Genomic DNA, 14,374 nt, shown 5'->3' on the forward strand with positions numbered 1-14,374 from the left:
GGGAGACACCTGTATATCTCAGCACCACCCTCCTCAGCTTCTGGCCCCCGCCCCCACCCCCCCTTCCCTTCCCCTGGTGCCCACCTTGATGTGGAAGGATGACAGAGAAATGTTGGGTCTCCCCGTGGTGCAGCGGAAGCGGAGCTGTTGATCCTCCGCTAAGGGCTCCGGCTCCAGCGGGACATCCTGGCCAGGGCCACCGGGCTGTGCAGCCAACATGCCTCCCTCCCTCCTCTGGAAGGCCGTGCAGGTCAGGCCCACATAGCTGTGAGGCTTGATGAGGTAGGCCTCTAAGGCCACGTTCCTTGAGTTCTGGGGACAGAGAACTCCGTCACCCGATATTTGAGACATAGTGGTCCTCTGCCCAAGACCACACAGGTCCGCGCTTCAGGTCTGCTTCAGCCACGCCCCTTACCCTGTATGGCTCACTGTCTTTTCAAAGCATGGAAAGTCTTACATATGCCATGGAGTCACCCACATGCGCATGCACGCACACACACACACACACACACACACGCACGCACACACCTCGCAGACACAGGCCTGCTCCTTCCCTTGGAGATATTATTGCTCTCACCCACTCCCTAGCTTCCACCTGCTGATTATGCCGCCCCACCTCAGCTGTCAAGCAGGGTCCATGTCTATGACTGCCCCTCCCATATGTCCCCGAGTATCTAGCACAATGTCTTACCCATAATGCTCTACTATGGGGCTGTACATTCTACCAGCTTAGAAAGGTCACCGGCCCCTCGGTGACCTTTCCAACACCCCCCATCCCCCTGAAAGTGCTGTCCACACTGAGACAAAGCCTCCCTTTTCCCTGCACTCAATCCCAGTCAGCTCCTCTTTACTTCCATCCGCTTAACCCCCCCCCCAACTCAGTTCCCAACCAGAAAGGCTCACACCACAGTGTGGATCTCAGCTACCTTTGCGCCTCCCTGACAGTTCACAGCTGAGTTGTGCTTGCCACCATGTTACCAGAGCCTGATGTATGTCCCGGCAAGCACTTTCTGTCTGAGGGTCACAAAAACTGGCCCCAGTCCACTCTCAGGCCCCTCCCCCGAGGGCTAGCCCCTGAAGAATTCCCCCCCCCCATGCCAAGCTACGGTACCACAGAGATGTGCTGGGCATGGGGGCTGAGGGCAGCTCCTCCGATGCGCTCCAGGGCACCCACAATGCCGCTGCAGGCTTTATCTTCTCGCTGCGCCAGCCACAAAAGGTGCTCATCCACCAGCATCAGGTTGCTGGCCATGTCCACCATCACCTCCACCAGCTGAGGGAGGGAGGGAGGGAGGCAGGACAGTCGTCACTGAGGGCAGCAGTGGTATTTAGGACCCAGGGCTGGTGTGTATGTGAAGCCTGAGATGAGGGGAGGATGGCTGGGGGCGGGGGTGGGGGCGGGGGGTGGCAGAGGAGAAGTTGAATCTCACCTCTTTGATCTGGTCAACATAACCCAAAAATTTCTGGATCATCTGAGCCACGTAGACTACGTCCATCATGTCTGAAAAGCTGGCAGCCTCAGCTGTGTACACCCGGAGCTGGTGGGCCAGGGTCAACGCATTGGAGGCGTTGATGGGCATCTGGGGGACATTGGGGGGAAAAGAAGGTCAGTCTGGCTTCCTTCTGTCTCAGAACCTAGGGCTGCAGGGCAGGAGAGGAGCCAATACCATCTACGGAGACCACGAGGATCAAAAGTGCACAGGAGTTCCTCTCCTACTCATACCACAACTCTAGGCTACTCAAGCCTAAGCATCATTCTATCCCAAGGGTGATGAAGGTGTACATGACTGTGATGGTGGATAGAGCAGATAGAGTAAGGTACAGGCCTGGCCCCTGGAAAAGACAAGCTGGAGGACACCCAGGGGAAAGGGTGCCAGCCCATGGGCCTTGTTGTACCCACTTCTCTCTCTCTCTCTCTCTCTCTCTCTCTCTCTCTCTCTCTCTCTCTCTCTATCTCTATCTCTATCTCTATCTCTATCTCTCTATCTCTCTATCTCTCTATCTCTATCTATCTACCTACCTATCTATCATCTATCTGTCTATCTGTCTGTATCTATCATCTATCTATCAATCTATCTATCCATCCCATCCATCCATCCATCCCATCCATCCATCCACCCACCCACCCACCCACTCTCCCACCCACCTATCTACCTACCTACCTACCTACCCACCTATCTATCTACCTACCTACCTATCTATCTATTTTTGAGACAGGGTCTCACTATGTAACTCTGGCTGTCCTGGAACTCACTACATAGACCAGACTGGCCTTGAACTCACAGACACCCACCTGCCTCTGCTTCCTAAAAGGTGTGCACAACCATGCCTGACAGCTGTACCCCCCCCCCCTTTTAATGCACCTCTGAGAACAGAGGTGCAGCCTCCCCCCCCCCATGAGGTATCAGGCTCCATCCCAGCCAATTCCAGGAATCAAAGTTAGGGGCGGGGGGGGGGGGGGTTTGCCCCAGCCTCACCAGCACAAAGGTGTAGAGCACCCGAGTGATGTCATTGGTGTACAGGCAGTGGGAGTAATCCCCGGGCTCCCAGCGGCCAGCTCGGTCACACCTGCGTGAGGCTCGGGTACCTGGGGCTCCCCCACTCAAGGGCACAGAGGTGAAGGGGTACTGTAAGCAGGACTGGTAAGCCGTGATGCCGGCCAAGGTTCGTGGCCACCTAGAAGTAGATGGAGGAAGCTGCCATGACCAAGCCTCCTTGAGACCAATGCCATCCCCTCCCAACCTCAACCCAGGACTATGACACCAGACCCCCCCCCCCCCCGGGGCTTGGTGAAGGGTTCAGTCAAGACTGTCCTGGCAGCCATCGTGGGGCTCTCAACTTCTGCTTTCTCTGTTTGTTCTCACAACGATACTGCAGACAATATATGGGGGTGCCACGCAGGGATCTGGGTTCACAGATGAGCTCTGCTGTTTATGGGACCAGTCGCTGATCTTCTCTGGGCTCTGGCATTCCCAGCTCTACACTATGGGGAAGAATACCTGCCCTTCATACAGAGAGGGCCTTTGGAGCGTTAAGATGTGACACTGTTTGGAGGAACCTTCTGCATACTAAAGTGGGAGGAAGCAATTAAAAGATGTTCGTCCTCTTGAGGGCTAACAGCAAGGCTGTGAGCTAAATAAGAAAAGGCAGTCATTGGGACTCGGAAGAAGGCCAATGGGAGTCACTTGTGCTCTCCGAGGGAGGGTGCAGATGCCGGGGTGGGGTCCGGGGCAGCCATTTATAAAGCAGACAACCTGAAGTCCCCGCGGTTGTTGGTCACACGCTCAGCGGGGCAGTAGGAGGCGGAGGTCTCCAGCACCACAATCTCCACCTTCTTGCTGGTGTTGCCTTGGCCCGTGGACACGGAGCACTCCCACTCCCCTGAGGCCCACACGCCGATGTGGGACAGGGTCAGCTCACTGCGGGTGGGGGATGGAGGGGGGGAAGCGGCTTGGTGCACTGGTTAGTTTTTCTCCTCATCAACTTGACTCAACAAGCTAGGGTCAACCGGGAAGATGGAGCCTCAACTGAGAAAACGCCTCTGTCAATCACAGTGGCCTGTGAGCAAGGCGCTGGGAGCATTTTCTTGATTTCTGCGGGGTGTGAGAGAGCCCCGCCCACTGTGGGCGGGGCCACTCCTGAGCGGAATGCTCCAGGATTGCGCATAGGGTGCAAGTCAGTTAATAGCACTGTTCCTCTCTGCTTCAGCTCCTGACTCCAGGTTCCTACCCTGCTTGAGTTCCTGCCCTGGCTTCCCCTCCTTTCCTCCCCAAGTTGCTTTTGGACACGGTGTTTAGCGCAGCAATAGGAAGCAAACTGCGACCCTTGCTGAGCACTCAGGCTCAGCCCAGCCCTCCACTCCATGCCTCCAACCCCCTATGCCCTGCTCTGGGACGCTAGCTCAGGTTCTTCCTTTAACGGAGTAAGAAATAGATGTGCATACATACTCTTTCTCCTGATTGGAGGGGCGCTGTAGGCATTGTAGAAGCATTAGCAAATGTCAAACGCCACCCAGCCTCGTTTTAACAAGCATATGCTATCTTTTTTTGAGGAGGGGGGGGTGCTTTAATTCTAAGCTCTATTCAGACCATTTATGACTGTATCTTAGCTCTTTATTCTCTCCCCCCCATCCCCCTGCCCTCCCTGTCTCCCAGGACCATGTCCACCATGGCTACCCCTCCCCCAAGCCCTAGACTGAAAAAGGACAATAGAGCTGTACCTGGTGATGAAGGTGCAGTCGTGGATGAGGTTTTCTGCCAGGACGATGCCTGCCTGCTCATCGCCCTCCATAGGGGCCCCGTTGTGGTACCAGTGGATGCGGGTATCATTGCCCAAGTAGCTGGCAGAGCACTGGAAAGGCAGGCGGTCGCCCTGGAACACCACTTGGCGCAGGGACGGGATGAGGTAGTGCGTATGAAGTTCCAGAGCCCCTTCTGTGGATGAGAGACATCAGGGATGAGGCCTGAGTGCATGTGCACGTGAGCCCACGTCTAAGAGTGGTCGAGTAGTGCAACGCATTATTAGCTCGATGTACTTAAAGGGCAGCACACGGCGAAGGTGGAATCCCACAGGGCAGGTCCAGACCCTCTGCCTCTAGTCATCTCTGGTTGGGAGTGAAAAGGACCATAAAAAAATCCTTTTAGATAAGAGGAAAACAGAGGAGTATACAAACGGAGACCAGATGAAAATATAAAACAAGCAGGAGGGAGGGGAAACTGTGTTGGGGATGTGAAATAAATAAGTAAACATACTGGAAAAAAAAAAGAAAATATAGACAAGCAAGTAGTCCTACAAGAGATCTAGGCATGCCGGTGGAGGACCACCCCGTCGAACTAGGGGAAAGAGAGAGGCCTGGAAAACACGTCCATCATCTAATACACGGGGCCCAGAGAGGTCTGACCTAGCAAGCTGTGTGTGGCCGAGGGGCTGGCTCGTTGGGGGCCTGGGACAGGTTCCTCACCACAGCGGAGCTGGGGCTCCTGGAGGCTGCTCAGGGCCCGGGCATGCAGGACACTGGGGTAGGCACACAGCGTGCGCTCTGACAGCTGCAGGGAGTGATTCCGGGCCCAGGGCAGCAGCCAGCGCAGGTGGCAGTCACAGGTCAGAAACTCGGTGCCGAAGTCCCTGCAGGGTGGGTACAAGGAACAGCGTGGGCTCGTGGGCTCGTGGTGAAACTAAGGAGGAAAGGGGTGGAGAAGACAACCTCGGGCACATGCGTGCCCCGCTACTCCGGACATGATTAACTCGGGGGCATTTCTGGCCGTCTGCCCACGCAGCAGGCGTGACGCATGCCCCCCAGGGCTAGGAATGGCCCCAGTCAATGTGCTGAGTGGAAAATGGGAGTTTGAGGCAGGACAGTGTGGGGTGTCAGGTAGGTAAGGTGGCTCAGAGGATCTGGGAGTTTCTCTCGGGCTGAGGGGAGGGCTGAGGTCTGGGCTTCAGAGTCCCCTGGGGTCCAGGTGTCTCCCTCCTGGGCAGAGGAAGGGACCCAGGGGATTGTTCCTGTGCTGGGAAAGATACTCACACAACCTTAAGAGCTGGCAGCTCATCAAAGACCCCAGGTTGCAGACTGGAGAAGATGTTCCCAGATATGTTTCTGCAGAGGGCAGGGAAGAGTGAGATGAGATCTTAGGGTCTCCCTGGGCCGGGAGGGTAGAACCCTGGAAGGAGAAAATGCAGGTACCAGAAGGGTCTGGCTCAGCCTTCTTCCTCCCAAGCCTTCCCCCTTCCCACCTCTCTCTCTCTCTCTCTCTCTCTCTCTCTCTCTCTCTCTCTCTCTCTCTCTCTCTCTCTCAGAAACCTATCTATTACTCACAGTCTCAGAAGTCTGGGGAGGCCTTGAAATGTCTCAGAGGTAAGACAGCCGATCCGGTTGTTGGAGAGATCTCTAGAGAGAGAGAGAGAGACACTCAGCACGTCCGCTATACAACAGGACGAAGATTCACTTCTGAGAGAGACATTGAACTGGAGATTATGTGGGCAGTAGGCTTGGCCCCTCTACCACAGCAAGCTGGAAACACCCCCAGCAACTGGCCCCAGCCGATGGACTGAGGAGAGGCTTGGGGTCTGAGAAGGGACAAGGCAGGGTGACTACTAGGGGTAGTTGCTCACGGTATCTGGGAAATTTGGGGGGGGGCAGGTAAAGAGAGGGCTGGGGTGGGGTGGGCAGGACATGCCACTCACAAGCGTTTCAGCTCCCCCAGACCTAGGAAGGCTCCAGGCTGCACAGTGCTGATGACATTGTTCCTCAGGTCCCTGTGGGAAGCAGTGGGGTGACCTTCACACTTCTGTCTGAGGGCTACCCTGCTCCTTGGGCAGGGCATCCTGTCACTCGGGAGGGGGGGCTGGTTTTCTGTGGAGCTTGATTCCCTTCTAAGTCGGCTTTCCCACACACCCACCCAACAGGTCTCTTCAGCTTCTCTGGCCACCGACAAGGAGCACTGGTCAGAGAAATGTGTGTAAGCTCAAGTCCTGTGAGAAGGAACACATCTGGGTTGAAGATGCAGTGGACTAACTCAGGGTTCACTTGCCCAATGATACGGAGAGTTGTCCTTGTTGCAAGTGGAAAGCCAAGCCACAATTATCTCAGGCTATCTTTAGTTCGCTTAATAGCCACTTAGCCCCTACCTTTGTATCCAGCCTAACATCCTCCGGACTATCAGCTAAGACCTTTGTAACTTAGCAGATAACCAGCTTCCTCAACCCCAAAGCTAAGAATGTCCTCAGATAGCACGTCTCCAGGACAGCTGATTTCTCCACTTCACTGTAATGCCTGCCTACTCTTTTCGTAGATTTGGTAAATATTTGCACTGATTTATGGATTTCTTTGTTCTGGAGCTATCAGGTTCACGTCGCCTCTTCCGTGGTGGAACATGTAATGCGGAGCAAGCTGAATCTGTTCCGAGGTCACGGTCACTCACCTGTGGCTCAGAACGAACTACCTTTAACTCCCTTGGGGACCAGAGCTGTGTTTTACGTCAACTTATCTAAAATGGTACAGGAGGCTTTGGATGGCCAGACAGGGACAAGGAGTGGAGAAAGCTTCCGGTTACGAGTTAGGAGACTAGGTTTCCCGTGTTCCGTTCACCTGAACCACTCTAGGACCTTACATGTAGGGCTGTTCAGGGAAGCCACTGAAAATAGCTGTACCTAGCCATCAGAGGGAATTTTATAGTTTTTGTATCCCTACAGATCTCTCTCGGGAGCTTGTGAGGAAACCCGCAGGGAGGCTGGTGGGCCAGCAACACACTATGCCCTGGTACAGCTCCAAGCTGAGGTTGCCAATCACAGGTACAGATGAGGCCCAGGGCTAATAAAACCTGTGCAAGGTCTCCAGCCCTGCCCCCTCGAGAGGATAGCCGATCCACCCACTGCTGTCAGGAGGTGGCAAAGAAGCTACCTCCAGGCTGAGCAGATCACAGCAGGATGGACAATGGCTTCTGGGGGCCATTCCACGCCACATGGTGTAGCATACCACTGGTGAGTCACACAGCAGCCTCTGTCTGACCTCTCATTTCAGTGGCTCAAACACCACCGAGGCAGGAGTTCAAATCTTGGCCCTCCCTCCCCTCCCCAGAGGCGACAGCTAGTTCCCCAACTAAGGGGACATGCTTGTGCCTAGCTAATGGCACCAGCCCAATACCTACCACACCGGCCTCTGCTCTAAGGGCCAAACTAGATACTGGCCCACTCATCTTCTGCATCATCCTCTATGTAGGGAGGGCTACAGATCTTGACCCACCTACCCAAGGCTCCATCAAAGCCCGTCTTCCATAAGCCAACACAGATTAGAACCAAGGCTGTGTCATCATGTCTGGTCCTACCTAAAAGAGCTCAGGGGAGGGAGCAGGGAGTGAAGCAGGGCCACTCCTGGGGAAAGAAGACCGAACTCTAACAAAGGTATCTGGAGTCAAACTGGTTTCCCATGCTCTACCTTCCCAGCCAGTTTCAAAGAGAGGCTTGGGTCTGCATAGGAAAAGCCCTGGAGACAGCTCTGAATTATGGACAGGAGAGGGTTAACTGGAGCTGGGTGAGAGGAAATGGGTGTCCAGGATAGGGAGGTGCTGTCCTATCCCACCAGGGGGCCCGTTTGTGCAGTCCCTGTTGGGGGAAAGAAACAGAGACAAGAGGCAGAGATAAAACGTCAGTGTAACTGGGCTCTATCTCAGCCCCCTCTCACACCAGACTCTGTCTGGAGGTGAGTCCCCTCCACACAGAAAGGAAAGCCAGCCTCGGGACTCTGCTTTGGAGAAAGGTAGAGTTCTGGGAAGGTGCCTCCGTGCTGGGCACATGCAGGGAATGCGGTAGGGCCTGGCCTAGCCCTAGGTTCCCTGCATGGCAAGACCAGAGGGCAGAGTTAAGTCCCCCTGCCCAGGACTGCCCTTCCTGCCCAGCCCCCTTTCGGCTGTCAGGCTCCACCCTTTCATCCCACCCTCCTCTGTGGATCCAGCCTGTGCCCCCTGGCCTCTGCTGGGGTCTGGCCATTCTCAGAGCTCTGCCTCCCACCCCCATGCGCAGGGGCGGGCCGAGGGAAACACATTTCTCATTGTGTCATTTCCCTTCATGGGCTGCCAAGGGGCTGAGGCGGCAGCCCCCCCACCCCACCCCTTCCCTCTCTGCTCACTTGTGTTTATTCTCATTTCCTCCCCACACACCCCCCTCCCTCCGTGAACCCCACCCGCCTGCCCCCCTGATGCTCTGCAGATGGGAGGAAGGCAGCCCGTGGGGCCCCAGCCCCTCTCTGGGCCCTGCTTCCAGCAGCTGAGACACTAGAGGCCCCCTCTCTCTCTCTAGGGCAGCTTCCACAGGAATAGGCATTCATTCCTCCGCCTTTCCTCAAGGGAGGCTCAGGGGTGACCAGGATGGTCTCTTGGGAGTGAGTTTTCTAGGGGGTGGGCCAGCCCTGGGGTACCAGGTCTGGGGGGGGAGGGACAGGCCAAGGACTGCTCCTAGGGTCGGACCCTGATAACTCTTTGCGCCTAGGGATGGCCCGGTCCCCGAATAATGAAAAGTGGCTCAGGGCTGTACTCCCCAGGGACAGGAGGAAATGCCACCCTAGGACCCGCATAGTCTAGAACTCCAAGGCTTTTGTCAAATGACCGTTTGGAACCCTTCCTGTTTAGCATATTCCTGGGAAAAAGCTGGTGAAGGCCTGGACTCCCACCCCAGAAGAATGTTCTACACCTAACATTTGGATGCAGAGTCTTGGTGGGCTGTGGAATCCCAGCTAAGAACCCTTGCTCCAAAGAACTTAGGGCTGGGGCTTTAGTGGGAGAGCACTTGCCTTAATGTGGGCAAGGCCCTGAGTTCCTTTCCACAAAGGTGGGGGAGGGGCCAGACACACAGACAGACTGTTCCAGGTATGGCCAGTGCATGCCTTTAATCCCAGCCCTCAGGAGCTATAGACAAGTGAGTTCAAGGCTAGTCTGAACTAAATAGTGAGGCCCTATTTTAAAAAAAAAGAAGAAAAGAAAGGAAAGAAAAGAAAAAAGATCCTTGCTCCAGATGAATCTAAACTGGTTCTCCATTAATTAGCCGAGGTCACAAAAGCAAAGTCATCTGTCTAAGGTCATAAAGCTGTTTCTAGAATATGGACTCTATGACTCCCTTCTGCTTCCACAGAGCTCTGCTGTTGTATGGAACCTGGGGAAGAGGCACTGTGTCGATGGAGTGTCCACATCCCCATTGCCTTTGGCCCAACCTTGCTCATACCGAGTTCCCTTGGCTCTAGGCACACCCTTCTCCCGCTGTGGGTGCCAGCATGAAAGAAGGGTCTCCTGAGAGAAGAAACGGAGGGAGACTTCCCAGGGCAGTCACGGCCTGTGCCAACCTTGGGAGAACAGAACCCCCGGACCTGCGCGCATGAGAATACGGCAGGAAGAGAAGATCAAGGCTGGCCATGGCAGTGAGGTACTCAGGAGGCTGAAGCAGGGGGCTTGGTGCTGGAGGCCAGCCTGGGCTACAGATCCAGAACCTGCCTCAAAGAAATAAACAGCAGCAGAAGCCAAAGCGAAACAAAAAGCCCACAGGGCGAAGGTTCCCAAAAGAATTCAATCACAGCAGCCTCAAAGAGAAAAGTACCTAAACCTCCATCAATGCACACATGAGTAGAAGACTTAAAACACAGTGTGTTCAGTCCATGAGCGATCTTCTATTTGCCCACAAAGAGGAATGAAGTGCTGATGCATGCTGAAGCATGGATGACCCTGGAAAAATGTTACCCTGGCTGGAAGGACCTAGTTATAGAAGACTACATATTATATAATTCTATTTATATGAAATGTTCCGAACAGGCAAATCCATCAAGTCAGGAAGCAGATTAGCGGTGGCTTAGGGCTGCTAGAGGAACGGGGAGTGACAGCTAATGATTCAAGGTTTCTTTCGTGGGTGATGAAAATGTTCTAAAATTAGAGCGTGGTGATCACACAGGTTTCTGAAATATAGCAAAGCCCTCGCTGGACGGTGCCCTTTCAATGGGTGGTATAAATTACGTCATGTTAGATTTGTTAAGAGTGTGAGTGACTCTTAACTTAGCTGACGTGACTGTGTGTGTGTGTGTGTGTGTGTGTGTGCGCGCGCGCGCGCGCTCACACACAGGCCGAGCAGGGTTTTGCAGAACTGGCTCCTCCTATCCCCCACAGACCTCCCTGCTTGTAGGTCTGAAAACCAAATTATAGGTTTGCTGGCCACACAGCAACTTGCCCTCAGCCCTTCAAGGTTTCCAGAGTTCAACTGGAAAGTGCAGGCTGGCTGCAAAACTGGCCAGAACACCCCTGTAGGTAGAGAAGCTGGAAGAAAAGAAGGGGTCCTGTGGCCAAGGAAATCCTTTATGGCCCCGGACGCTCACCTTCCCACCTCCCAGGCCTTCTACCCCAGACACCATTCTACAGATATTTATTGAGCACCTACACTGTGCCAGGCACTTAGGCTGACCAGGGCAAACAAGAGGGGGCTGTCCCTGAACTTGGAAGCCACCCCGGCAAGGCTTCAGCTGTCTTGGGAGTCCAGGACAGCTTCGAAGTGTCCTTCCTCCCCGGTGGGGTGGCGTTAGTGGGAACGAGAATGGAAAGGAGAGACAAGAGCCCCGGGCCTCACCCTGGGCCCCGCCCACAGATTAATGGAAACCACCTGGCCAGTGAACAGCCCATTCCCATGAGCATCTGCTTCTAATGAGTGCCCCAGCACCCGCTGCATACCAGCCCCTAGGGCTCATTAATCTCATTAGGCAATGACAAATCATCCGGGGCTCAGCGAGCTCCCCTCCTTGGGCCCTCGGCTCCAGCTTCACACACACAAGCTGCGGAGGGCCCATATCCACCCGGAGACTCACACCCCCACACGTACTAAGTCCCTCCCCCTTGACCTCTTCTGGGGGCTGTCTGAGTGGTGGTCTCATGGGTGGGCAGGGAGGCACCTCACCGAGCCCTGAAGGATTTTCTAGCAACCTGTTCGTCGTCGCCCGTGACTGGTGGGGGAGCTGGACAAACATACAAGGCACCCGAGGAATGAGTCCTCCACACAGGGGTGGGGGTGGGTTGGGGGTGGCTCTGTGGTACACGGCTTGTCCAACATGTGCTGGGCCCTAAGCAGCAGCAGCAGCACCATAAAAACAGCCAAAGCTGGCCCTACAGACACACAGCTGATTGCATCTGTAAGCCTCAGCCCTCCAGAGGGCAAAGCGAGGTGCACTTGGAGTTCTAGCCCTCAGGAAAAAAAAATAAAAATAAAAAAGGCCTGCAGTACGGCTCTGCAGGTGAGGGGTACTTGGCACTCAGCCTGACAACTTGCATTTTATCCTCAAAACCCATGTGGTGGAAAGAAAGGGTAGACTCCAGGACGAGGTCCTCCGATCTTCATCCGCGTACCACGGCATAAACGTAAAATATTAAGACAAGAAAGGGACATCATTACATTTCAAACACGTAACTGCCTGAGTAAGCCTGGGAAGTCTGGACAGCTACCAAGAACGGGAGACCAGGCTAACCCCTTCGGTAGAACTCTTCAGAAGAGAAAGGCACGGACGGCACTGTCTTCACTGAGGAAGCCTGTGCTCCAGTGCTCCAGAGATGAGCTCAGCTATCCCCATAACAACTTCTCCGAGAAGGACCCCTAACCCCACTCTCCACATGCGAGGCTCGTGGAAGCATCCAGAAACAAATGCAAGGCGCAGGATTTGATCCCAGGCCTCTTTATACCAGACTAAGGTCTTGCTTTATTTCTGTTTGTTTTGAGAGGGTCTGGGGTATAGCTCTACAGAGCTTGCCCTGGCTAGCCAGGTCCACATGGTGAATTCTAAGCCTGCTGGGATTACAGGTGTCCCACTATGGCTAGCTAAGACACCTGGCCCTGACTTCTGCCACCTACCCTGCCCCAAATGTCTTTCCTTTACGTCACAAACAGGCTTGATCAGAGGGACCTTAGGGAAAGAGCACTTGAGGCATGTCTGGGCCCTTCTGTACACTCCCTGGGCTGGCCATGAATTGCCTGCGCCGGACAGGATTTCTGGCTCATCATACCCAGTTGATAGAGATGGGTCCCCCTAGATCCTAGATCCACCACTAAGGTCCTCCTCACCACAATCACTCTCCATCTATTCTGCTTCCCTTCCTCTGCCCTTCCACCCCACATTCACACAGATACCCTCCCTGTCCACCTGCTTGTACCCTTCCCAGCCTCACTCAGCATCGCCCTGAATTCCAAAGCATGCGTATAGATCTATATAGATGGCCTGCGTATCTACTGCCCGACACACTGAGACACACACACAGAGACATACACATAGTACCCTTGCATCCATTAGCAAAGACCTGAAGGGCTCTCAGCAGTGGGGGTGGGAGTCGGGTGGGGGTTGGTGAGGGCACATTCTGTGGCCTCACCACCGCAGTTGCTAGACCAGATCCCAGCCCTCCCCTAGGTCTTGCTGTCTACAGACTGTGGGATATCGAACGGACATGGCCATGCCTAGACATCCGAGTCCCACTGGACAGAGAGATCAGTGTTTCCTGGGCACCAACTACACACTAGGCTACAATGTCACAATTGTGATGAATAGGCCCCCAGTCTAGGGGTCATCTGGCACGTTGGCTTCCAACTTCAGATGAGCCTGAGAATCGCCTTCCTGCTTGATAAAATTCCCAGGCCCCATCTGACCCAGTGACTTACCATCTCCAGGAATGAGACACAGGGCTTACATGACTTATGGGCCCTCTCCCTAGCCTAGTACAATGGTTAGTCCTAGACATTCATCCAGCTGGGTGCCATGGCATGTGCGGATAGGCCGAGCTACTCATGGGGAGAATCGTTGGAGCTCAGCATTTCAAGGCCATCCTGGGCCACACACGGAGACGCCCATATCAAAACAACAAGCAAACCACTCCTGTTAGACCCTGCCGGGGAAGTGTTCTGCAGATGTGGAAAGCTAATCAGCTGACCTTCAGGAGATGTCTTCAGTAATGCAGTTGGACATCCTGTAATCGGACGAAGGCTCAGGAGGAAAAAAAAAGAAAAAAACTGTGGAGAGGAAATTCTGTCTCAAGATAGCAGCATCTTTTTTCCTGTCTGACTTCCCAGGCTGCCCTAGGAGTTTGGACTTGACAGTCCCCACAATCACGAGAACCTGATTTCGACTGCAACCCACAGAACCAAAGAGGCTACCTAGCAGGGGGGACCCTAGGATGACTGGGGTTCAGAATAAGTTTTGGTTTTACTCAATCACTGGACAAGCCTCAATGAAACATTTCACTATTAGGATAAGAATTTGTACTGTATCAAGCTGATAATAGAGATAGATAGATAGATAGATAGATAGATAGATAGATAGATAGATAGATAGATAGATAGATAGATAGATAGATAGATAGATAAGAAAAAGAGAGAGAGAACCTGATTTCTTAGAACACACACTCATCTATCAGCAAGGAGTGACCAAATAAATAAATAAATAGATACATAAATAAATAAATACATAAGAGAGAGAGAGACAGAGACAGAGACAGAGAGAGAGAGACAGAGAGAGAACCTGATTTCTTAGAACACACACTCATCTATCAGCAGGGAGTGACCAGCAAGCTAGAAAGCCTGAGGTCCCCAGCCCTGCCAGGTGCCCTCCTTACTGGGGTGTGCACAGCCTTTGCCCCAAAGGCTCTCTCTCCACTTCACTTAAGTTCCGATCTCTTCAGGCAACAACCTGATCTCCCAGGAGAACAAGATGTTAAGTCCATGACTAGCCTCGCTCTATCCCCTCCCTATTTTGACAATGGGTACCCCATACTTAACAGCAATTATTGATCACTTCAACAGTGGGTCTCAACTTGTGGGTTAAACGACCCTTTCACAGGGGTTACCTAAGACCATCGGAAAGCACTGATATTTACAT

At 53.8% G+C, this 14,374-nt stretch overlaps 1 protein-coding gene across 2 annotated transcripts in view; it reads right to left on the bottom strand.

Moving 5' to 3' along the window:
- Adgra2 (adhesion G protein-coupled receptor A2) overlaps positions 1-14,374 on the bottom strand; it is a 44,707-nt gene that overhangs the window by 8,976 nt on the left and 21,357 nt on the right. For both annotated transcript variants that reach the window (XM_042263028.2, XM_006982922.3), the window contains exons 3-12: positions 6,184-6,255; positions 5,816-5,887; positions 5,525-5,596; positions 4,961-5,124; positions 4,220-4,433; positions 3,255-3,419; positions 2,478-2,676; positions 1,431-1,580; positions 1,112-1,273; positions 85-312 (exon numbers count right to left, since the gene is read on the bottom strand). In XM_042263028.2, the coding sequence (XP_042118962.1) occupies positions 85-312; positions 1,112-1,273; positions 1,431-1,580; positions 2,478-2,676; positions 3,255-3,419; positions 4,220-4,433; positions 4,961-5,124; positions 5,525-5,596; positions 5,816-5,887; positions 6,184-6,255 (1,498 nt within the window). The remainder of the gene's footprint in view (positions 1-84; positions 313-1,111; positions 1,274-1,430; positions 1,581-2,477; positions 2,677-3,254; positions 3,420-4,219; positions 4,434-4,960; positions 5,125-5,524; positions 5,597-5,815; positions 5,888-6,183; positions 6,256-14,374) is intronic.

Source organism: Peromyscus maniculatus, chromosome 17, assembly GCF_049852395.1.
Source record: "Peromyscus maniculatus bairdii isolate BWxNUB_F1_BW_parent chromosome 17, HU_Pman_BW_mat_3.1, whole genome shotgun sequence".
NCBI classification, from domain to species: domain Eukaryota; kingdom Metazoa; phylum Chordata; class Mammalia; order Rodentia; family Cricetidae; genus Peromyscus; species Peromyscus maniculatus.